The sequence below is a fragment of the Anoplolepis gracilipes genome, chromosome 3 (assembly GCF_047496725.1).
Source record: "Anoplolepis gracilipes chromosome 3, ASM4749672v1, whole genome shotgun sequence".
NCBI classification, from domain to species: Eukaryota; Metazoa; Arthropoda; class Insecta; order Hymenoptera; family Formicidae; genus Anoplolepis; species Anoplolepis gracilipes.
The window spans coordinates 8,177,727-8,204,313 of record NC_132972.1 but is presented as its reverse complement, the minus strand read 5'-3'; the positions used below and the strand labels follow the sequence as shown (position 1 = coordinate 8,204,313).

The window sequence follows — 26,587 nt, the reverse complement described above, 5'->3', positions numbered from 1 at the left end:
CTCTGTGTATATCTAGGATATATCAAATTAATAAGCAAACAAAATAATTTCTAATAAGACAATTATATCATTTATAACATATATATATATATATATATATATAACTATATTTAATACTATTATTATTTTTATTAAAATGCGTGAGTGTGCGTGTGTGTGCGTGCGTGCGTGCGTGCGTGCGTGCGTGCGTGCGTGCGTGCGAGCGTGCGTGCGTGTGTGTAAAGCGCGCGCGTATTTATATATTATAAAATCGTTGCAACTTGCAATTTCTTACTCAACATTTTTGTCCTTTATATATTTATATCTTGACATTTACACTTTTTTCTAAGAGTAAAAAAATCAAGATCGTGAATATAAAGAGCGCCATTTCAATCAACATAACTATCTTCAATATTATCTAAAAATAATTGTTGATGATTTTCCATATGAGATACAATTGCAAACAGCATTTTACGTAACATTCTACTGTTAGCTATTATTTAAAAAAACATATTATTATCTATAATGTAACATTAAAGAAGATAAGTAAGATTTTTCTTGCATCTCCGTACCTGATTAATTATTTTTCGAGGTAAATTTTTCGATTATAAATAATATATTTAATAAAAATTTAGATTAAAAAAATTATCCTTATTTACCTCTTTTCTAATCGTTCAGTAAAGTTGTTCTTAGAAATACATTAGTAGTAAGAAAATGTAATGATTCTGTATTGAATTTATTCTAAGCAGCTAAACATTTTTTATGATTATCATTGGGTTAATTCATTTATTATGTGCAGAAGCTTATTAATAAAAATTTTTTTTACAAACATATTGTTTACATGATTTCATAGCAGATAGATTGCTTCTCTAATATTATCGATGACTCAATGCTCACAGCAATTCCGTTCCACAGCAGTCTCGTTTTAACGCTCGTGCGAGTATGTGCTTTTCACGCGTTGTCCTTGTAGTTTATTCGTGAATCAAAGATTTCAATTTTTGCTGAAATGTTAATGTCGCTCTCTCTCTCTCGCGATCAGATTAGCAATTTTATGAATATTTTTGTTTCAGTTATTGAAACATTACTGCGGTTGGTTTGCAAAACTAATGTGAGATTATAAAATTAATGTAATAAAAAATAAAACTGATTTTCTTCATATAATTGAGTGTGTCAAAAAGTGTTGATAATGTACGAAAAGAATTCCACGTTTTGGTGGATTTGCGCGTTTCTGTTCATCCCTTCGTTTTCCAAACTTCAGCAAAACATCACGAATAATGAAGAAGTAGATGACGCTTTGACAATACGATACGAGAATTCTGCGACAAACTATAATGACGACATAAAAATGCTGCGATATGATTTGTACAAAAAAGGGAACGATTTAGAGCTAGATGAATTCGAGACGTATTTTATAAAGAATTATGAAAATGATAGTCACACGTTAGTCAAGTTTCATACAATTTCAACAAAAGTCAATAGGGAGAAAAACTTTACGTCACAAAGAGTCTATAGAGACTTGATGAGAATTGAAGGTAAGAATGATTCTGTGTCGTATGAGACGTTCAACAAAACTTCCAATGAAATTGACAATAAATACAACGTTGTTCCATATGAGATGTGCGCCAATATTACATGCATTCCACTTTGCTGTCCTCTCGGCAATCGTCTGGATGATGAAGATGACAAATGCATGCCGGAAAATATTAAATATTCCTTTCCAAACATATACACGAATGATTCGTTGCAGAGTGAAAAAAAAGTGGACGAATTGTTTCAGCTAACAGTCTACGATCCGTGTCAAACATATCATAGTCGCTTCTTGCTTCCGTATGGCAATCAGTACGATTACATGATCTTTGCCAACGGTTCTCTTTATTTATCTTATTATAAAAGATTTGTCAAATTATCATCATATTGTCTCGCCGTCATAGAAGAGGATAAATTGGAAGTAACCATTTGTTCAAATAGTTCCGACGAAATAACTGGTGACGACACTAAATCGATTGAAAGCATAAAAATCATATATGTGAGCTTTCATATAGTGTCTATACTATTTTTGATGTCCATATTTCTGATATATTCCATATTGCCAGAACTCCGAAACGTACACAGTTTTATATTACGCAATTACAGCAGTGCCTTATCAGTCGCATACATATTTGATATCGTGAATATTTTAATCACAGCGGATACTGTACAGTATTCTGTTTGTCTTACAGTCGGTAAAGTATATCTAACTCATATAACTATGTAATCAGTGTAGCGTATATACATTACTAAAAAAAAAGTAGAGACTTTTACGTTGAAAGTATTTTTAAATCACTGAAATTCGGCAGAAAATCAACGACAATAAACAAATCAATAGTAAAAAAGTAAAAAAACATTTAAAAAGTAAAGTTTCAATTTTAATTTGCTGTTGGTAGTTTGTAGTTTTTTGCAAAAACTTTTTATTTTTATTTTGTTTGTTTTGTTCTTTAAAAAATAACATATTATTTTATTTTTTTAAATTATATATTGACACTTTGCAGCTAAATAAACAATATTTTCTCAAAAAATTCAAGATATTTATATCGGATATAATAAACGCTATTTTCCCTACAGAAACGATTAAAAAAAAATTTTTTTGTACGATTTCGAAATTAAGCCTGTATTTTTTAGAAATGAGAAAATAAGAAAAATTTTGAGAAATAAATTATCGACAGCATATTAAAGTTTAAACTTGAAAACTTCAATGTTTTTTTAACTTTTTGTCTACAATAATTTTTCGCCGAGTTTTAGCAGTTTGAAAATAGCTCAATTTTTAACGTTGTTCTCTATTTTTTTAGTAATGTATCTATTGTCAGATGTACTACTATATATTCGTATATTAATTAATCATTTTAGCAACTTAAATATATAAGTAATTTATTAAAATCTTAGAAGGGCAAAAATTAATGTGAAGTGAATAAAATTTAAATTTTATCTGAACTATAACTATAATTTTTAATATAACTTTTAACCTAAGTTTGCCTCAATAAATGTATCTTTTGTGTTAAAATTTTGCGAATATCGTGAATCAAAACATTATTTAATTTATATATTAAAGTACATATTTATCTAATATTGTGTTATTTAATATCGTCATAAAATTTTAGTGCGGGAAGTTAAAATATTTTTTTTTTAATAGAAACATTGTAGCAACTGAGAAAAAATTTTTGATCTGCATGTTAACGCGCGCTCAATGATGATTAACATATTTATAACATTTTTTACAGCATTCTTCAACTATTTTTGTTTTTTGACAAGTTTTCTCTGGCTAACCATAATGAGTTTCGACGTGTGGTGGACCCTTAGGTAAATTGCCAACGTTTTTCATATTATAATATATATTTAATTAGCTTTGTCTTAACTTATTTTTATAAAATTGATTTATAATATACAACACGACGCGACAATATAGTTTTCTATAATATATGTATAAACGTATTCTATATTGTACCGACAATGTAAAGACAAAGATGGGGAAATGATAAGACGTTTTGAATTAATCAAAAATAATTTCTTTTTATGTTGTGTTGTTACGTCATACAGTATACGAATTTAATACTTAAGATACTACAAGTTTAGAATCAAAAGATAAGAATTATGATTTCTGTTGTGTTTCATGTTATAAGTTTTTTGAAAGATGTATATTTGTATGAAGATTTTTAAAACCTCAATAGATTAATCTTTATTTCTATTTGATTATATTATGTAAATTGAATTTTTCAAAGTAAAAATAGGATATTGGTTAATAAACATTATGAAATATTTATAAAATTATAAGTTTTTTTGAAGATTTATATTATTGCCAATTTATATTATTTATATTATTATATTATTTAAAGATTTTTAAACTCTCAAATAGATTCATATCTATTTCTTTCTTTTTATTATATTATGTAAATTAAATTTTTGAAAGCAAAGTTAGCATATTAGTTAATAAACGTTATGAAATATTTATAAAACATTATCTGATTTAATTCGCGATATACATATATAACGTAACAAACTGAATTATTTTTGACACTATGTAAACCTGATATTTAAAACTTTTTTTACTTTATGTAAAAGTAAGGTAATACACGATAACTTTTGAAAGCACAATAATAGATTTTTCATTCTTTTCATTAAAAATTCGTCTCTTACAACTAAATTACTATTTAGATTGCCATTGTCGTATCTGTATGTACATGATTTATGTAAATATATATGGTAATTTCTAAATATTACACAAATGTTATTTTACTTTTCATGATAGTTGAGTTGTGTAATTATCGTATTATATAAATTTATTTTGATCCAATGGACTTTCGAGAAAATCTTGATAAAAAAGGACATTCTTTATTATGCAACATTTATTTATTTTTGATTAAATATGATGTGCAAATTGCATTTTACAGAGGACTGTGTTCGTTACAAAAAAATATCAAGCAACGAGAAAAAAACAAATTAATGTTTTATGCGATCTATGCATGGGGTTTACCTTTTATTTTAGCTGTTACCTCTATTATAATGGATTCTGTTTCTGAAAATTTGCCGCAAATTTTACGACCAGAATTTCGCGCAGGAGATTGCTGGTTCGCACGTAAGTGGACGCCCCTGACAAATAATTATATTAATGTCACATTTTAATACACTGTGAGGAACAATATAAAAATTCTTTATACGCTATCTTCTATTTACCATATTTACAGATAAGGAGACGTATGTGTTGTATTATTATGGATTAAAAAGTATTTGTATCATTAATAGCATTTGTTTATCCATCTGTACAGCATTGACGATCGCGCGCTATGAAAAAGACACAGGCCATCATTTGACAGATTTGGAGGGCAAGCAATATAAGAACAATAAGAAATGGTCTGTATTCAGAAATGTTTGCATGTGCGATAATATGCCTTGTTAATATGATATTTATGTTGAAATATTTTTACTAGTATCTATACTAATAAAGTATCACAGTAATTGATCTGCATGTAATAAAAGAATGAGGTAATCATTTGTAGACAGCACCTTATCGGAACTTACTATTTTTTCTCCTTTTTTTAAATTAAAAAAAAATATATATATACTACCATTTCATGTTTTAAAAATTTCTTAAAAAATATATCAACTATTTCTTTCTTCTTTCTTTAGGATTGTAATTTATTCCAATATTTTTTAAAGATAATTTGATTAATAATTTTATATATACAAGGTGTCCCATTTTAATTCCTCCAGTCGAATATCTCAAAAACCAAGCCTGGGAGAGAAAAATGTTTTAGGCAAAAGTTGTATGTCCCCCTAGAAACCATACAACTTTTGTCTAAAACATTTTTTTGAATTTTCCATATTTTTCGAGATATTTAACTGGAAGAATTAAAATGGAACACCCTGTATATATATATATGTTTGTGTGTGTGTGTGTGTGTGTCTGTTTGTTTACAGGTTTAATGTGTATATGAAGCTATTTATCCTGTTGTTTATTATGATGGGGATAAAGTGGTCCATGATGACATTCTCATGGTTGTTTCAAATTAAGTCACTTTACATTACGTATATTATTAATGTGGTGGACGTTATGCAAAATCTCTGTACTTTAGTCATATTTGTATGGAAAAAGAAAATCAAGCGATTGTTATTGAAGCAATTCAGTTGCGGTTTGTTTCCAGAAGATCGATCAACAAATACATCATCGTTAAATTCGAGTTCTACTACGTCAGGAGAGATTTTATCTATGCAAAAAAAGAATTCTTGCGAACAAAAGAACTGTCATAAGAAAGATTCATTCAATGCGATTGAACTCTAATATTGTAAACATAAAGAAAAAGAGTTTTGTCGAAGATCAAGAATCAACGATTTATCAATAATTAATTATAATCTCATAATTTTTGAGAATTAATTTTACAGTGTTAAAGACTTTTCGTTTTAATCACAAATAGACGTTATTCAATTTCAAATTCCAAATTTCACGCAAAAATTTTTTTTTTGCAACCTTTCTTATTACACTGTTCGACAAAATTTGACTTTTTTCTAATACGAATGTGAGTGGTCATTTGCGCTGAACACGAATCCATTTTCAAAATTTGGCTATCATGTCACAATTTTGAGAAAAATGGTGATAAAGAAACAAAAAACAACAATATTTGTATCGATTTGTGTTCAGCGGGAAAAAATAAATTGGAAATTACTTGTTAAAGAAAAAAGAAGTCAAATTTTGTCAAAGGGTCTTACTTGTCAACAGTCTAGTAAAGAGTTATTTTCAAATTGTTTTATCTTGGAGAATGAAAAATCAAATCGAACTGAAATAGATTCTACAGCTAAAAGTTGATACTTTTGCATGGATATAATGAAAAAAAAATAAAATTCTGTGCTATAATGTTAAAGAACTCTTAAAATCGTTTTTGGCTTTTTTGACGCCATGTCTCTCAAAATTGTGACATAGTAATCAAAGAAGGATGGATAAAATGTCTTGATTTTTGCCCAGAAAGTGTAACGTAAGTTATATATATTTTCTTATAGTTTTTGAGTTACTGAATACGAAAATACCCGTTTTATTGGTCTAAGCCTGTGGAAAAGTGGTCAAAATTCGCCTTAAAGGCAAATAAGTTTTAATAATAATTCAATTAGTGTCGATTTTGTAATTATTTAATTATAATTATATTATAATTTAGTTTTATAATTTTTTTATTGAAAATTAAAGAAATATTTTTAATCAAACACTTTAGAAATGCTAAATCTAATATACCAAAATCAATATAATATAAAAGTTAAAAAATAAATAGTCAATTTATTCAAGAATCTTCAGTCTCATCAAATGTGCAGCTTATAAAAATAATTAAATGTTGAGGAGGGGATTAGATATAGGAATAGATATTTGAACTTTATATAACATTAGCGGACTCGATCAACCAAGAAACTGACAAGATTAAGATTCTGATGACGAATAAAACGAGACGTTATACGACTTGCACATAAAATGAACTAATTTATAAATTTATTAATTAATATATCTTGATTATTAATATCTTAATTTACGGTAATAATATACAAATATTTTTGCACAATGAATACAATAAAAATTATATTTTAAGTATACTTAATTTTTAACAAAATTTAAATTTTAAGTATTAAGAAAGAAATATAAGAAGATTTCTATTATGTGTAATAATCATTAACACTCTGTTGATATATCCAGAAAATATTAAATTAATCAGCAAACAAAATAATTTCTAATAAAACATTTATATCATACATAATATGCAAATAAATATATTTGATACTATTATTATTTTTATTTCGTAAAATGTGTGTACGTGTGTGTTGTGCGGGCGCATTTATATAAAATTGTTGCAACTTGAAACTTCTTATTTGTTATTATTACTCAAAATTTTGTCTTTCACATATTACCTTGATATTTACATTTTTTTTCTAAAAAAACAAGATCGTGAATACGAGAAGCGCCATTTCAATCATCGTCACTATCTTCAACATTATCTAAAGATAATTGTTAATGATTTTCCATATGCGATTTGCCAACAGGATTTTACGTAACATTCTACTGTTAGGTATTATTTAAAAAAACATATTATTATCTATAAAGTAACATTATTTTATATATTTCGTGAAATATCTTTGTGCGTGCGTGCATGCGTGCGCACTTATATAAAATCTTTACAACTTGAAACTTCCTATTCAACATTTTTGTCCTTTACATATTTCTACCTTGTCATTTACACTTTAATTAATTGTTTCTCGAGGTAAATTTAAATAAAAAATTTTTCTTCTTTATCTCTTTTCTAATCGCTCAGTAAGGTTATTCTTAGATACATTAACAGTCAAAATTGTGTAATGAATCTCTATTGAATTAATTCTAAGTAGCTAGACGTTTTTTATGATCATCATTAGATTAATTTATCTATCAGTCAGCGACAATCAGCTTATTAATAAGGCTTTTTCTTGAAAGCATCCTGTATACACGATTTCACAGCAGATAATTTGCTTCTTCAATATTATCGATGACTCGTTCACAGCAGTCTGGTTTTGCTTGCGCAAATGAAGCGTTCTTCTTGCATTTCATTCGCGAATCAATGATTTCGTTCTTTACCGAGCTATTAATGTCGCCGTCGTTCGCGATCAAATTAATAGATTAATAATTTTATGAATACAATTTTATGATATTTTTGCTTTAGTTATTCAAATATTATTGCAATTAGTGTGCAAGACTAATGTTACATTATAAAATTAACGTAAAAAAAGTAAAATCGTTTTTCTTTGAATAATAATTGATTGTGTCAAAAATTGTTGATAATGTGCAAAAAGAATTTCGCGTTTTGGTGGATTTGCGCGCTTCTATTTATTCCTTCGTCTTCCAAACGTCAGCAAAACATCACGAATAACGGAGAAATAAATGACCATTTGACAATGTGATACGAGGTAAATGAGAATTCTGAGAAAAACTTTACGTCAGAAAAAATTTATAGAGACTTGATGATAATAGATTGCGTGTTCAATATTATCGATGATTAGTTATTCACAGCAGTCTTGTTTTAATGCTCAAACGAGTATATGTGCGTTGTTCTTGAAGTTCATTCGCGAATTAATGATTTCGTTTTTTACCGAGATATTAATGTTACTTTCTCTCGCGATCAAATTAATAGATTAATGATTTAATATAAATATCTTTTCTTTAGTTATTCAAATATTACTACGATTGGATTGCGAAACTAATGTTAGACTGTAAAATTAATATAAAAAAAATGTTTTTTTTTCAAATAATTGATTGTGCCAAAAAGTTGATAATGTGCGAAAAGAATTTCGCGTTTTGGTGGTTTTGCACGTTTCTATTCATTCCTTCGTCTTTCAATCATCAGCAAAATATCACAAATAACGAAGAAGTAGATGACAATTTGACAATGCAATACGAGCTTAACGAGAATTCTAAGATAAACTTTACGTCACAAAGAATCTATAGAGACTTGATAGGAATCGAAGGAAATAATAATACTACGTCGTATGAAACGTTTGATAAAACTTCCAATGGGAATGACAATAAATACAACATCGTTCCGTACGAAATGTGCGCCAATATTACTTGTATTCCACTTTGCTGTCCTCTCGGTAATCGTCTGGATGATAAAAATAACAAATGTATTTCGGAAAATATTACACATCTCTTCCCAAAGGTATACACGAATGATTCGTTGCAGAGTGAAAAGAAAGTGGACGAACTGTTTCAGCTGACCGTCTACGATCCGTGTATCCAAACAGATGATAATCACTCGTTGCTTCCGAATGGTTATGAGAATGATTATAAGATCTTTACCAACGGTTCTATTTATTTATCTTATTATAAAAAATTTGTCAAATCGACACCATATTGTCTCGCAGTCGTAGAAGGGATTAATGTCGAAGTAGCCCTTTGTGTAAAAACTTCTAATGAAATAAAAAGTGAAGACACTAACAAGTTGATTGAAAGCAATAAAATCATATTTGTGAGCTTTCATATAGTGTGTATACTATTTTTGGTGCCCGTATTTCTGGTATATTCCATTTTGCCAGAGCTCCGAAACGTACATGGCTTTATGCTACGTAATTACAGCGGTGCCTTGTCTGTCGCATACACAATTGATATTGTGACTATTCTAATTAAAGCAGATGTTGTACAGTATCCCGTCTGCCTTACAGTTGGTAAAGTATATCTAAATCTTATAACTATATATGTAATAAGTGTAGCATATATACACTAATAAAAAAAAGAAAAAAGTGGAGACTTTTCATATGATGAAATTTGACTATTTTTAAACCGCTGAAATTCGTCGAAAAATCAACGACAATAGACAAAGCAATAAAAGAAAAATGAGAAAATAAAAGAGTATTTTAAATTTTAATGGTTCAATTTTAATTTACTCGATAGTTTTTCGATAAAACTTTTTATTTTGTTTGTTTTATTCTTTATAAAATAACATATTGTTTTGTTTCTTAAATTTATATATTTTTGACACTTTGCAGCTAAATAAAAAATTTTTTCTTAAAAAATTTAAAGTAGTTCATTCAGGTTTCATAAACGCTATTTTGCAGCCTACAGAAACGCTTTTTTTAAATTTTTTTATGATTTTTTGGCCTTTTCCTTGTTATACGATTTTGAAACTAAGCTTGTACTTTTGAGAAATGAGAAACTAAGCTTCTACTTTTGAGAAATGAGAAAATAAAAAACTAAGCCTGTATTTTTTAGAAATAAGAAAATAAAAAACTTTGAAAAATTATTGACAGCAAAATTTAAATCAGAAAACTTCACTGCTTTTTTAATTTTTTGTCGACTTTTAGCAGTTTGAAAATAGCTCAATTTTTAGCGTTATAAAGTGTTATTGCGGAAAGTTAAAATATCTATTTTTTAATAGAAACATTGTAGCAACTGAAAAAAATTTTTCATTTGTATTTTAACGCGCGCTCATTGATTAACATATTTAAAACATTTTTTACAGCATTCTTCACTTATTTTTGTTTTTTCACAAGCTTTCTGTGGCTAACTATAATGAGTTTCGACATGTGGTGGACTTTCAGGTAAATTACCAAGTTTTTTTATATTATAATTTATCCTTAATTTGCCTCTTCTTAACTTACATTTATAGAATTGATTTATTTTGTACAACACGACGTGACAATATAATTTTATATTATATGTATAAACGTAGTTTATATCGACAATATAAAGACAAAGACGGGGAGTGATAAGATGTTTTAAATTAGTCAAATATATAATTTTTTTTTCATGTTGTGTTATTGCGTGACAGTATATGCAATTAATACTTTTGTTTAAAGTATTTTTTTCTACAATCAAAACTAAAAAAGTTTTTGGAGGTGATACATTAAAATGGGTCACCCTGTATATAACGTAACAAACTGATTTTTTTTTTTTAACATTATGTCAACCTAAATTTTTAAATCTTTTTCTTACTTATCTAAAAAGAAGGATAATTTGAAAGCACAATAATAGATTTTTCATCTTTTTTATTAAAATTTCGTCTTTTTCAACTATAGTACTATTTAGATTGCCATTGTCGTATCTTACATGATGTGTATAATAAATTATCTTATTATAGTAATTATCTTATTATATAAATTTATTTTTATACAATAGACTTTCGAGAAAATCTCGATAAAAACACATTTTTTATTATGCAACATTTATTTCTTTTTGATTAAAAATTATATTCAAATTGCTTTGCAGAGGATTGTGTTCGTTACAAAAAAATATCAACCAAGGAGAAAAAAAGAAATTAGTATTTTATGTAATCTATGCGTGGAGTTTACCTTTTATTTTAGCTGTTACCTCTATTATTATGGATTCTGTTTCTGAAAATTTACCGCAGCTTTTGCGACCGGAATTTCGTGCAGGAAATTGCTGGTTCTTACGTAAGGGGACGTCCCTGACAAATATCGCATTTTAATACATTGTGAAAACAGTATAAAAATTCTTTATTTATCATATTTACAGATAAAGGATCGTTTGCGTTGTATTATTATTGGTTAAAAAGTGTTTGCGTCATTAGTAGCATTTGTTTATCCATCTCTACGGCAGTGAAGATCGCGCGCTACGAAAAGGATACAAGTCGTCATTTGACAAATTCGGAGAGCAAGCAATATAATAACAATAAGAAATGGTCTGTATTCCGACATTTATGTATTGATGTGTGATAATATGATTTGTTAATATGCTATTTATGCTGAAATATTTTTATGCCAATATCTTTCCTAATATAGTATCACAATAATCGATTTGCATTTCTGATAAAAGAATAAAATGATCATTTGTAAGCAGCTTCTTTTTTGTATTTATTCTTTTTTCTTCTTTTTTTTAATTAAAAAAATATAATATTGTCATTTAATTTTTTAAAAATTTCTTAAAAAATATGTCAACTATCTCTTTCTTCTTTGTTAGAATTGTAATTTTTTCCACTATTAATTAAAGATAACTTGATTAATAATTATTATTTTATATATAATATATTTGTTTGCAGGTTTAATCTGTATCTGAAGTTATTTATCCTGTTGTTTATTGTGATGGGCATAAAGTGGTCGGTGATGACAATATCATTATTCGAAGAGATTATGTCACTTTACTTTTCGTATATTATTAATGTGGTGGACATTTTGCAGAATTTTTGTGTTTTTATCATATTTGTATGGAAAAAGAAAATCAAGCTAATGTTACAGAAGCGATTCAGCTGCGGTTTATTTCCAGAAGCTCCATCGACGAATGTTACATCGTTAAATTCAATAAGCTCTACGCCAGGAGAGACTTCTATGCAGAAAAAAGTGAACAAAAGAACTGTCACAAGATTCATTCGATGAGACTGAACTTTGATGTTGTAATACATAAAGAAAATAAGTTTTATAGGAGATCAGGAAGTAACGATCCATCAACAGTTAATTATAATTTTGTAATTTACGAATCGAGACTTAACTTTAAAACATTGTTAAACACAGATTTTTTTGTTTGAATCATAGATAAGCTTAATTCAATTTCGAACTTTATCTAGAAAGTTTATCTTTTTTGATCTCTCTTATTACACTGTCCAGCAAAATTTGACTTTTTTTTAACGCGCGAATAATCATTTCCGATTTATTTTTTCTCGCTAAACACAAATCCATTTTCAAAATTTGGCTGTCACGTCACAATTTTGAGAAAAATGGCGTCAACGAGGTCAGAACTAAAAACTAATTTATAAATTTATTAATTAATATATTCTTAATTTAGTGTTATAATATATACAAATATATTTTTGCGCAATAACTACAATATACAATAAATTGTATATAAATGTACTTAATTTTCAACAAATTTATATTTTAAGCATTAAGAAAGAAACATAAGAAGTAATTCTTTTTTTTAATTTTTTTAAATACTGCATAATTACTTTTATGTATATTTATCATTTATCATTTATGTATATTTATCATATATTTAGAATATATCAAATTAATGAACAAACGAAATAATTGTTAATAAGACTAATATTTACCGATCTTTATAAATTAATTTCTCAATAATTATTGCAAAAATCGCAAAATGGTAGACTTTTCTATTCAATTTAATCTGTTCTACCTGTATCCAAGAGGTGATACGGTCATTTTGAGACATCCTGTATATGTATATACATACATGCATATATGTATATATATATATATATATATATATATACATATAACTATATAATTACAAAAATAGATAAACCGGTTCTTCAACTTTTCCTGGTAGTCTTAATTTCTTGTTTGAGCGGATACTACGTTCTTCTCTGAAATATCCTGGAAAATCGCCAACATGAAAAAATTGTTTTATCGAATTCAGTGAAATAACTTATTAAAAATCAATTATAATTGTTAGAGATAAGAATGTTACAATTAAACTATTATAATTTATCCATCTTTTGGTAATTCCCTTACTTAACGTTGGACTATGATCTAATAATGAAATTAATGTACAAAAAAATCATTTTTTTTTGCAAATAAACTCAACATGTTAAAAGATAACGATATACAGAGACAATAATTTCAATTTCCATATTTTGATAATGTGTGCTTCTGCTTGTCAATTCGTCTTCAAATGAGCAACTGTCTATAAACAAGAAGCATGACAATTCAATCGGGGAATACAAGCTTGAAAATATCGAAAGAAACTATGACAAAAAAGCGGAATATAATTCCAATATAATTTGCATAAAAATACTATCATAACGATTGTAAAACAAGTTCCGCAATTAATTTCATGAGAAACGATCGAGATGATGACTCAATGCGGTATAAATTTTTTACGCATTTTTATAAGGTATTCTGAAGAAAATAATCAAATACCGATGGAGCTTGGAGTGAACTTTAAAAAAGTCGACAACAAAGATTTCAATTTCAGTAATAAAAATGACATTAAAAATCGCATTGTTCCATACGAGATGCACGGCAATATTATTTTATACTTGCATTCAGTTCTGTTGTTCTCTCGGCGATTGCTTGGTTCATAATTTATTCTCATTTTCATCTGCGTTATCATGGATTACATTCTCAGCGTGCTGAGAACATCCGACCGAGATTTTTCAATAGTTGCTTATTTTATGAGTATATGTCACTGTTAACATAATTTTATTAACAACGCATTTCATTATAATTAACCCATTTTTAATTTAACCCATTTAAGAATTTATGTTAAAAATGAAAATGTATTTGTATATATACAACATATGATGTAATGTAAAAAGTTCATTTTTTATTTTAAATATTGTGCCGTATCAGTTGTATTTATTCGTGACCATAATTATCAGTATTATTTGTAGCGTTAATTTACCCAACTAATTAAAGATCACGCTCATTGAAGAGAATACAGTCCGTCATTTGAGAGATTCAGAGAGTTATAATGACAACAAGCAATGGTTCTTGTATATCTTTACAATGCAGTTTGTCTTGCTAAAAAGATATATGCAACTGTTTGCTAACGGCATTAGAAAATTAATTTCTTTAGAATATGTTTGACACGAAAGAGGAATGATCGTTTTTTAGGCCTTTTCACTTGCGACGATGTGCTATTATAATTACGAAATTTTTTATACAAACACATCACTGTTTCTTAATCGCGCGTGTATTTTCTCAAGAGTATCTGCTTATCGAAAAAATGACAAACAATGAAAGATTAAATCAAGATAAATGCATTAATTCTGTTAATTTCTTTAACATGAAAAATTTTTTTCTTAAAAATATTAAATTTGAAATTTACCTTATTATATTTTATTTTAATTTACTCCAACTAATAACATTTATTTTATTATTATTTATATATATCTGAAAATATGATATTATTATGTTTCTTTTTTTTAATAAAAATATTTATCTTCAGAAAACTCCAATGTTAGTTTGTTTATAGCATATAATTTTCATAATTACTTATATTACAATTTCAGGAAATACAAAGAAATATATACTTGCAGATTTCATCTATGTCTGAAACTATTTATCATAATGGCCATAAATTGGATTATATTTATAACGCAGAAGTTTCGTTAGCTTTTACTTCAGTGTTATATATAGTTACAAGATATGTAATAATTTTTGATGAACATAAGATACCTTTATTACGTTATCTTTATTGTAATAATAAGTAAATAATAGTGTGTAAAAAAACATGCGACTGCTAGAATGATTTTTCTGCGAGAAAAGATCAATCTGTATAGGCAAGCAAACCACTGTAGACAGAGTTTGTTTAATAAGACCAATTATAATATTAATAAGACCAATATATATATAATTCTGCAATACACGAAAAATAATTTTATTGTAGATTAGTGTTGGTAGAATCAGATCATCTTTGTATCGAAATGAATTACCTTATTAATAAGATGACATATATATGTTTGTAAATATAATGATAATCGCTTTTGTCTTCTCAATAAAAGAAAAAAAATAAAAAAAGAAAGAAACAGAGATGCTAATTATTAAGTAATTAATTTTTTTACATGGTGATGTGTTTCACAATAAACCAATTATATTCTTTAAATCTATAATTCTTTAAATGAATAAATACCGTTTTAATCATGCGTTTTTGTTTGCGATTCTCAAAAAGAAAGCGAGCAATAATGCAAATAAAATTAAAATAAACTCTTCTTTTTTATAAAAACTGAAATTATATTTTTTTTTAAATTTCTTTAAAAAAATTTGTAATTTTCTTTCTTTCTCTCTTCTTTGCAACATTTATTTGATTTTTTAACATTAATTTGTGATTAATATTATTTATTATTTAAAGATGAGATCTAAAAATGAGATAATTATTTTTTAAGCATTTATTTTTATAAAACTACTTGTGACTATTTTAAATATCTATTTTCATCTAGCATTTTTTTATTTATTGATCTCAGAAGTATTATTTCAAGCATAATCATGATTACAATAATTAATTATCAATTATCATAGTCACAGAGAAGCAAATACATATTAGATTTCAAATCTTGTATCTATAAATTTGTTCATGTTCCTTTTCTGTGAATTGGATTTCAGATATCATCATTAATATTCAAAAAATAATAGTAAATCTTTCTGTATTATACTTGTTTAATAGATATTCTATATCCTGTCGAACCTCTACATCTTTATTATATTTGTGTAGAAGGAAAGAATCAAGTAGCTACTGCTGCTGCGATTCAGCTGCTAGAATTGCGTTGCCTGTTCAAAAACTCGGTAGGCAACAGTTACTACATCCTCGGATACCTGAATTATCACGTTAGAAGGGATACCTATGCAGAATAATATGAATTTTTGTAGGCAAGAGAATTATCGCGCAAACAATTCGTCCGATTCTACTGAATTTTAATATTGTAATACGCGACAGAAAAGATTCTGTCGTAGATCGGGAATCGACACACACGATTAAATTTTGATACTGTAAATAAAATTTCCATTCCAAAATTAATATTAAGGGGATATCGAACTACCGATCGAGTTCTAACTTAACAAAACAATATATTTACTTAATATAAAAGTTGCAATTTATATACATAAAATAAAATAGGTTTTCCCCTCTCAGAATTGCATGAAGGAATATTTGTGAATTTCTTTTAGAAATGAGCTTAGAAGCCTAGAAAAAAAGTATTCCCCTGAAAACAAATGTTGTCAAAACACACAATTCTTCAACTCACAAATATTCTTTCATGTAATTCTGAGAGGAGAAAACCTATTTTATTTTATGTATATGAATTGCAACTTTTATTTTAAGTAAATATATTGTTTTGCTGTAATCGAGGTACCGTCAATGATAAAAGTTTTTCATTATAATTTAAGAAACACGAAAATTCTCCGAAAAATAGCAACAGAAGTTCGAAAATACATTTCTACACTCTAGCTATGAATAAATAATAAGATTTTATGCAATCTTTATAATAATCATATATTAAAATATGAGAAAGGTATATATTCGTCAATTTCGACTACTTTTTGCTCCGATTATAGGTGCTAAACATCCTTAATATAAAAGTTTTGCATTTTGTACGTGCAAATTGCAAAAATTTTAAAATAATAATTTTAATGTCTAACGAAGCAATTGTTTTGATCGGTAAGGTACTACATCTCCTTAAGAGGATAATAGGATGAAATTGAGAAAATTATATTCAATATCTTTTGAACTAGTCAGTACTTGACCAAAATTATGTAATCAAATATTTCCTCTATATTTAAACTATACTTTTGCAAATTTTAATAATAATAAATTCCTATTAATATTTCTATCTATTTTAGCTCTTAAATCAACATGATCACAGGTTTTTAATAAGATAGAAAATCTGTAATCGTATCAATTTAAGGGCTAAAAAGGACAGAAATAATTATATTTATACTTATTTATATAAATAATTATATTTATAATTATATTAATACTTTTACTTATAATTAGATCCACAAAATAATTATATTTATAATAATATCGACGGGTAAATTCATTGCAAATTAAAATAACTGTTGATTGCTTCAGTCAATCAACTTTAGGTTTTTTTATAAATCTCTGAACATGTATCAGAACAATCTGTGCAAATTTTATTAAATTCCTATATTTTTAAAAATAAGTACTAAACATCCTTAAGCAAATACAGTTATAACATGACGCTAGTAATCGATAATTTAAAACTGTAATTTTTTTTTTCGTTTTTAACTGAAAATTGAACACGTTCTCACTTCGTTATTGTATATACTTTCATCGTGGAGAAGCATCTTTCATTCTGTACAATCAAAATAATAATTTTGGTGTCTAACGAAACAAGTTTTAATCACTAAGGTAGGACGGTACTGCATCCCCTTAACACATTTAATCTGTACTAATTGAACTGCTATTTTATAACTTTCATAAAATTATGTATTGCTGTATATATGCTATGTACTATCTATACATCATGTATGATAATAAAATATCATTTTCAGTGTATATTGTTGTTGCACTGAACGTCATGCAGCATTTTGCATTTTCACCATGTTTATGTGAAAAAGGAAGACTGCTACTGAAGCAATTTGGCTGCTAAAATGCGTTTTAGGAACTTAACATGTTATTAATTTTTTAAATAATAAATGCATTACAACATCAGGAATGATTTCTCTATACAAAAAAAAAGATAAATCTCTACGGAAAAACGAAGTCACACAAAAAGTTATCCAATTCGACCGACTTTTATTATTACAATGCGAGACAAAAGAATTCTATTATAGGTCAAAGTTAGCGATTAATCAATGATTAGCTACAATGCTAAAACAATTTCTTAATTGATGATTAATTACACATTATCGTATGTTGATCGTTTTGGTTGACAGAAAAAAATAGTTCTGATTTTCACAGATCTTTACTAATATTTATTTCTTCTCATCTCTTTTCTTGTTTTTCTTGATTTTTATTCTTTAACGATATATTTGATTTCTAAGCTTTCCTTTTTAATTTCCTTTGCAATTCGTATTTCTTAATTATTTGATAACATTTTATTAACATTATTAAAAACTGTTGACACATCGAATTGACTCAGACGTAACAATATCATTAAATTATCCTACATTTACATTATTAGCCATATAATAAAGACATTATTATATTACTAAGCGTGTATATCGTGTATCCCATAAATTTGTATGTATCAATTTTGCTTTAATATACGAATATTATTATCAATAATATTATGTTGATAAAAAAATACTGTGACTGACAATTTTAATCTTCAGCTCCAAGATAACATATATACATATGTATAAAACTATTTTATATATTCGTTTTCGTGACATTTAATCTCCAATTGTCTTTAGTGTTTTTAATTAAATTCAAAAATATTAAAAATATACATAATAAATATATAATAGACACATATGTAGGTATTTTTAAATACATGTATATGTTTATGTAGATTAAATAATTTAAAAGAGGATATATTTCATCGCATCAATATTTATTACTGCTAAACGTGTGATGCAAGCACTCATCTAACAATGAGTGTCAAATCGGACGTATCCTTTAAAAAAAAATGTTTTTAAAGTATATTATTTTTTAAAGATATTATTTAACGTATATGTACATAGAGAACACTTTTAGTTATACAATCAAATTTTTTAAAATTAAACTGCTTTATTCTCAAATAAATAAAATTATTTAATTAATTAATTAAATGTAATTTCTTCTTTTTGCGCTGTTTTTTTAAATATGTGTATATACATGTATTTTAAACATATTTGTCACTTGATCACGTATGCATAAAATGAAATTATTAAAATGCATTTGCGTGCAAAATTTGTATCGAGCGTGTAAAGTTTATTTTAAAACGTGAGAAGATTTAATAAATGAATAAAGATTAAAGAAGAAATTGAAAATAAAGAATTTACTTGGATTTTATGAGATTAAAATGGCTTGATTGTAACAATATGTAAAAAAATTTATATTATAAAAATTCATCACAGTTTTATCGTATTAGCTTTCACCAAATTAATATTTTTTGTAGATTAATAAATGTATTGGTGAGTAAAACGATATCACTTAATACAGTAATAATTCTTTCTTTACAAGCAGTCAGTTGATTATATTTCTTCGTAATTCTAAGAATGGGAATAAATATTTCGGTGCAACTCTATACACAAAGATGTCAAATTTAAATAAAGTTTAATTAAAATTTAATTAAGTTTAATAAGTTTAATTAAAATTATCCAAAAATAAGAGATCCTTATCTTCTTCGTTTTCTATTTCATCCAATCACAGTTTAAAAACTATTCATGTCTTGATATAAATATTTTAGATAAATCATTTGAGCTGCTGAAACAAAACATGCTGCCAAGGAATGTAGCCTCCTGATATCAAATAGTCACGTGTATTTAAATGTACATATTTAGACCAGTCTTAAATAGAATTAGCTGGAATCATTTTAGTGCGGTGGCAAATAACTCCGATCGACGTCGGTTTTTGTTGATGTGAAAACTTCTGGCCCCGGAAGAGGTCTGATGGGAGTCCTCGTTTCGCCGGTCGCAGCTCTGCCTAGTCTGAATCCAGCCCGGTAGCCATTCTCGTCAGCGACGTAGCTTGCCAATGCAAAAATTGCTTTATGATATGCTTTTTTATCTCTTCCTTAAGTAGAGTTTAAGCTTTGGCGTTTTTAATGTAGATATTATTAAAATTATACACGTAAAAACTATCTTACTTCTTAGATTAAAAATTGCAAATGTTAAAAAGTAACAAAAAAAAAATCAGAACAATTAATAATAATAATAATGAATAACAGTTTATATGTACAAATATTTATACAAGTATTATTCTTAAATGATTTTCAACATTTCTAAATCCAATTCAAGCTCCAATTTTTTAAACTTAAATAAGAGTCGAAGAACTTTGAGATTCAGACTCGTTCAAAACTCACAATTAAATATTTAGATGTAAAATCTGAATTAAATAATTGAAACAATTAACTGTTTCAGCCATATATTTTTTTACATCCAAAATTTTTGCAAATTCATTTTCTGGAGATTTTTTTGGTCACTGAATCCGAATCTGAGGTCAAAATTTTCGATTTAAAAAAATCCAAAATAGCGAATATAGTAGACTAACAATAAAATATAAAAAATTTCCGGCATCTTGAATTTTGAAAATTATAAATTTTTGACCTCATTGTCAGATTCGAATTCAGCGATCTAAGTAATTTCCAGAAGATGAGATTCAAAACAATAGAAAACTTTATGGGAATTTTTGAAATTTTACTTCCGTCATATTGGAACTATCATATTGAATTTTTGAAATTTGAAATTTTTCCTTTATTCGGATATTGGAATCTAAAAAGACCCTTAGAAAAAAGTTTAAAAAAAATACTAATTGTACTTTGGATTTAGAACAAAAAATATTGTATTTTATATATTTTTTGTCAAAAAAAGAGAATTAATAACAAAAACAACATAACAGAAAACTTAAAAAATTCTAAAAAATACTTTAGAGTGTACTAAGATCGTAAAAAAATTGCCTTATTGATTTTCATAATAAATTAATAGAAAATACATTTCTCCATAAAAAATTACTAATTTTGACAACTTGTTTATATATGGTATTTTTACAATTAACAATTAATGACTGTTCATATTTTGTTTACACTTATCGATGTTCTAGGGACTTTGTAGAAACAAAAATCCGGTGTTTATTGTTAAAAAAGTTTACTGAAAAAAAATATTGAATCACTAACATCATCGTAGTTGAAATTTATTTTATTAATTCAACAAGTTTATTAATCAAATTAATATGCCACGTATTAATGTCGTTGATTCAACATTTTTTTTATGTTAGAAAAACGAAAAATTACGAAAAAAATGGTGGGTCATCGAGCGATCCATCATGACGCAAAGGATTAAACAATTAAATGTAACATGCTAATAGAGTTCTAAATTTTTATATTCTCACGATAAAATATGCAGAACATATACTCACTGAACGGAAACGGGAATCCCTTCGGGACTCTTGTAAGAGAAAGATCCCTCCACTACTCGGACCAAGTCGCCATCCACCAGTTTAAAGGTGGCGATCTCATTCCTTTCGACGCCGTCCTCACTAACGACATTAGTAGAAACCGGTGGACTGGCAGCGACCTTTTGCTCGCTCTCTAAGGGCGGTTTCAGGATCAGACCGCCGGAGCCACGCGCGAACAAAGGCGCCTTTTGATCCGGGGACAACTTCTCGGTGAAACACACCGGGAATGACAGCAAGCACCAAATCTGTAACAGAAAATTAATTCACATCAGTTATAAAATATATAATATATTATAAAATATACAAATTTTAATTTTAAGTGTTTTATAAGTAATACTATACACTCACATTAGGGTGTATTATAGGGTGTCTATTCAAATCTTGTAAAAAATTTCCTGATTTCTTCCCAGAGTATTTTTGTTCGAAATTCCAGGTAAAATATTTAAAAAATATTTTGGTGCAACTTTCTAAAATAAGTTTTTCATTTTCTAATGCTTTTCGCTCATACGAAGGAAAAACAAAGATACTTAAATTTTTAGATTTGCAAATGTATTGAAAAAATTGAATAGTTTTAGCAAGATAAACATTTTTTATATGTATAAGTATTTTTATTTTTTACTAAAAATTACAATTAAACAAAATATATATATTCAATATTTTATTAAGATATTGAATATGTAAATAGAGATAAATATACATTTATAATATATTTTAAACATTTAATTTCCAACTTGACTATCAGTGATCTATTGATGAGAGATTTCTTTTAAATTCCCTCATCTCATTTTCTTTAATTTTAAGTTCTTTTTAATGAATAAAATTTTATTAGAATTCTTTGATTTTTCCAAAGAAAAAGAAATCCCTAGAAATTTCAGGCTTTTCATGTTTTTCTAGAGACTAGACTCCTGTTGTAATTAAATATATAATAATTAAATTAAATAAACAAACCAAATAGAGGTGTATTATATTAATCCTAAAAAAAAGTCAGAATTATAAGATAAATTTTCTTGCCGTCTTTAAGAACTTCTCCTCGAAAAAATCGATTTCGGAAATTGAAGAACTAGTAGCATCTCTTCTCGTCGTTCGAGCTGTTAGATAATTAATGAACTACATCCATCTACAAACGACCGGGGATGACCCCGCGACCGATGTAACGCGTTGGATAATCGCCATTCGACGGTGATGTGATGGTGATCCCTCTACTAATAGGACACTTTCTACTTAATCGATGACCGGCCTGCGTTTTGAACGCTCCGGGGCTCGATAACCGGCCGGAGCGATTATTATGAAGACGCAATCACGGGCCCCACGTCGTCTGGAAGGAGGGGCACCGGGAATCGGGCATCGTTTCAACGAAGATGAACTCTCAACCCCTGATACGCCACGCTGTATATTATAATAAGTGACAACCGATATTTAACGGCCGCATCTTTTATCTGAGAAATAGATGTAACTGGTTCTTAAAAGGATCTAGCACTCGAATTATTAATCTAACGGTTATTATTAATATCAGTTCTACAAGCATGGAAATGTAAATATGAAAGGGAAATTTAATGCAAAGGTTAATAGCGGAAAGAATGTCGCTTATATTGCGTCATTGAAGATTCGTAGAAATATTTGCAACATTAGCTATCAGGATTAGATAGCAATTAACACGGCATTAAAAGAGAGAGAGAGAGAAAGAAAAAGAAGAATGCATCTATTAAATCGATATACAAAATAATTTATATAGAAATTAAACTAACACGCGTATTGTTAATTTATGTTAAAAAGAAGAGTAATAAATTAAAAGTGTAAATTTAATAGGCCAATACAAGCAGGAGAAACAGTTGACAAATAAATTATTTATTTTACATTTGGATTTTTTTTTAATATAATGAGCTTCTCTATTTAATTTATTAATTAAGTTTATTTATTAATTGAATTTATTAAAATTATTAATTAAATTTATTGCTTTAAATTAAATATATAAAAAGATTAATAAAAGATTAATAAATTAAATATTTAAAGAAATTAATGACTACTTAAAAATATCGAGGCTTCTTTATTTCTTTCTTATTTTCCTACTTATCAAATTACGCCGCACGTTTGATGCAAATGATTCAGTAAATGCGGTCGTATCTTTTCCTACAAAGATGCAAATGCATCTCGCGCGTTGCAATGCAACGAGTTTGCGCGGCGAGCGTGAAATTTACGAGCGATTCGCACCGTTCGTGTAATCAGCTGCGAATGGCACGCAACATCTACGAGAATTCTGGTAGCGGTCCGCTCGTTCTCCAGTACACGAAGAACTTCGTCTGAATGTAATTTACAACGCGTGTGCCTGGCGATGCGTTCTCTTATCTTTCTCGCAATGCCGGATTTACATAACTGTGTGAATGGATATCTCACATCTGACTTTTTTCCTACAAAAATATAATAAAATTAAAGCATTCCCAGGTAACAAGCACATGTCATTTTGACGTCGAAAACTGGTCATTTCTGGTTCAATGACGTCACGTGACCAAATAATGTCTAATTTAAAACGTCTTTTTTGTGACGTCTTAATGATGTTGTAAAAGAACGTTATAATATCGTAATTCTTAAGTCATTATTATAGATCGCCTAAGTATTACTATTTTTTAACTAAAAACTCATTTAATTTTTTGTAATGTCTTAAATTATTCGAACAATTTTGTGTATAATTTTGATATTCACTATTCTCAGGGCCCTAACATGAATTTCTTCTATAACCTAGGACTTGATCATGACATTTGATCATGAATTTTTTCCTCTAGCGTAAACTCGTGAAAAGTGAAAAGTTTCATTAACAAATTCAATATTTGTGAATGAATTTTTCACTTTTCACGAGTTCACGCTAGACGAAAAGATTCATGATCAAATATGTCATTAAATCGTCACTAATAGGTCTAAAATGGTCATGAAGTCACGTCTTTTTAACGTCTTGAAATGTCGTCCTCGGTCTATGACATTAGCCCGTCATTTTTCAGTCATTTTTACGTCATTACATCACGTCATATTTGGTTCGAACTGACCATATTTTGACGTCAAAATATTAAATGTCGTGTGCTTGCTACCTGGGATTGCATTTTGAAATAGCAATTGACAATGACGGTTAAACCACCATATCAAAGGTAATTAAAAAATTATAAAAAATATAACTTATAATTAAAAAATTAAAAATTATATTATTTTGTAAAACTTTATAAAAATTAGCACAACTTTTCTATATTCTCAATTAACTTTTGTGATAAAAAAAATTATCTCTTTAAGATGACGAATAACAGTAATTAAAATTCCTAAATTTGTTTACTTCACATGTTAAGTGCAATAATATAATGAAAATAAATAATAAATAATAAAAAAATTAAATTAAATATAAAATAAGAAAAAAAATAAAAACAGATGCTAAATAAATTTTTTTTTTAATATTTATGTTTTATATATATTATTTTTTGCTTGTTTATTTATTATTAGCATCTGTTTTTATTTTTTTTCTTATTTTATATTTAATTTTATTTTTTCATTATTTATTATTTATTTATATATATATGTAATGGGCGCAAACTGACGACGATTTTTTTCAAGCGCGTTGTGTAGACGTTCGAATTTTTTAAGACGTACCAGGGAATGTATAATCCCGCGACGACCCATTGTGGCTGTCATTTACGACGACGATAACGACGACGAAAACGAAGGGGACACTTTACACTGCATCACCTGGGACGCGGCTTTATATCTCGCACAGACACACACCCTGTGTTGCACCGGGAATATGTTACATCAGAATGTCCTATCGACGGGTCCGTACTCCTGCGAGCCCCCGGCCTTATATACCCGATGAAAACGACCAAGTGCTCTTCCCCCTCTGATCATTACCTCGAGAAGACGACCCGCGCGAATGGCTATTTACGACTCACCGATTGTTCATTCTGTGAATCGTATGCATTGTATTTACAAGTTGGAGAATATTGTTTGAAAATCATAAGCAAACCGACAAATTAAAAGATTATCAAGTAAATATCTCATTGATAGAAATTGAATATCCTTTAGCAATCTCGTTGCACATACATTAAGTAAAACAATAGTAAGAGAGTACTTCGTGAACAGTAAATGACAGTATCTACTTTTTATGGAGAGAAAAATATCAAATTGACCTTCGTATAATTATATTTCTGTTCATATTCATGTAAGCGTATCGTCTATTAGAAAGATAATAATTTGCATAATCGCAAAAATCATTGGTAATTTGAAACCGCGATATTTTTAGAGAGAAATCGGTTTCGACTTTTAAAACACTAGAAGAATTATGAACGCAAAAATGAAGCAAGATTGAAGTTCTCATAAAAAAAAATTAATTGATTAATAAGTAAACGCACGCAAATTTTCATATGTACATAGATTTCGATTTAAATTTGCAATAAAAATCCAGCAATGAATAATTACACTTTTAATTAATGATAGATTTGTCTTAAAAGCGCAAAAATTATTTTATTAAATCAAATAATACATTCGTATTTTTATTTACATATTTATTTATTTTTAATGGAATTTTTATTTTTAATTTTCGAATTTTTTATATATTTGTGAGGATTAATTTAGATATCTTTGTTTTACTTATGGTAAAATAAAATAACGTTAGAGAATATTTATTATATTTTGGAGAGATATCAGTTTCAATTTTTTACACACCACAAGAATTATAAACACACCCTCGTAAGTGTCGGAACAAAATTGAAGCAAGATTGAAGCTCTCATGAAACTGATTAATTGATTAATTAATTCTTTCATGAGAAAGAATTAATTGATTAATTGAATCCGATTAATGAGTAAACACACGCAAGTTTTTATACGTACATAGATCTCGATTTAAATTTTCAATAAAAATCCGGCAATGGATAATAGCACTTTTAATTAATAATAGATTTGTCGCGAAAATCGTTTTATTATATCACTTAATTCCTTCGTATTTTTATTTACGTATTTATTTATTTTCAATAGGATTTTTATTTTTAATTTTGAAATCTCTTATATCTATGAGGAGATTAATTTAAATAGATTTCTTTTTACTTATCATAAAATAAAATGACATTACGAGACTAATAGATATACAAG

General features: G+C 27.3%; 3 protein-coding genes across 4 annotated transcripts; 2 read left to right on the top strand and 1 right to left on the bottom strand.

Moving 5' to 3' along the window:
- The first annotated feature begins 897 nt into the window (after positions 1-897).
- On the top strand, positions 898-6,597 carry LOC140663749 (G-protein coupled receptor Mth2-like). The gene is made up of 5 exons (XM_072888182.1): positions 898-2,201; positions 3,234-3,312; positions 4,401-4,585; positions 4,695-4,860; positions 5,428-6,597. Exons 1-5 carry the CDS (start codon positions 1,166-1,168, stop codon positions 5,786-5,788), a joined length of 1,827 nt encoding a protein of 608 aa, XP_072744283.1. The 5' UTR covers positions 898-1,165; the 3' UTR covers positions 5,789-6,597.
- Positions 6,598-7,171: 574 nt separating this feature from the next.
- On the top strand, positions 7,172-14,765 carry LOC140663750 (G-protein coupled receptor Mth2-like). Of its 2 annotated transcripts, XM_072888185.1 has the most exons (6): positions 7,172-8,415; positions 8,853-9,669; positions 10,464-10,542; positions 11,210-11,394; positions 11,477-11,642; positions 12,000-14,765. In XM_072888185.1, exons 2-6 carry the CDS (start codon positions 8,895-8,897, stop codon positions 12,331-12,333), a joined length of 1,539 nt encoding a protein of 512 aa, XP_072744286.1. In that variant the 5' UTR covers positions 7,172-8,415; positions 8,853-8,894; the 3' UTR covers positions 12,334-14,765. The 2 variants fall into 2 exon arrangements, with proteins under 2 accessions (XP_072744286.1, XP_072744284.1); XM_072888183.1 differs by lacking the exon at positions 7,172-8,415 and having other exon boundaries at positions 8,423-9,669.
- Positions 14,766-19,325: 4,560 nt separating this feature from the next.
- Positions 19,326-25,503, bottom strand: LOC140663709 (uncharacterized). Its single transcript, XM_072888103.1, has 3 exons — positions 25,097-25,503; positions 21,434-21,717; positions 19,326-20,046 (listed from the first exon to the last, which is right to left on the bottom strand). Exons 1-3 carry the CDS (start codon positions 25,136-25,138, stop codon positions 19,893-19,895), a joined length of 480 nt encoding a protein of 159 aa, XP_072744204.1. The 5' UTR covers positions 25,139-25,503; the 3' UTR covers positions 19,326-19,892.
- Between the last annotated feature and the right edge of the window lie 1,084 nt (positions 25,504-26,587).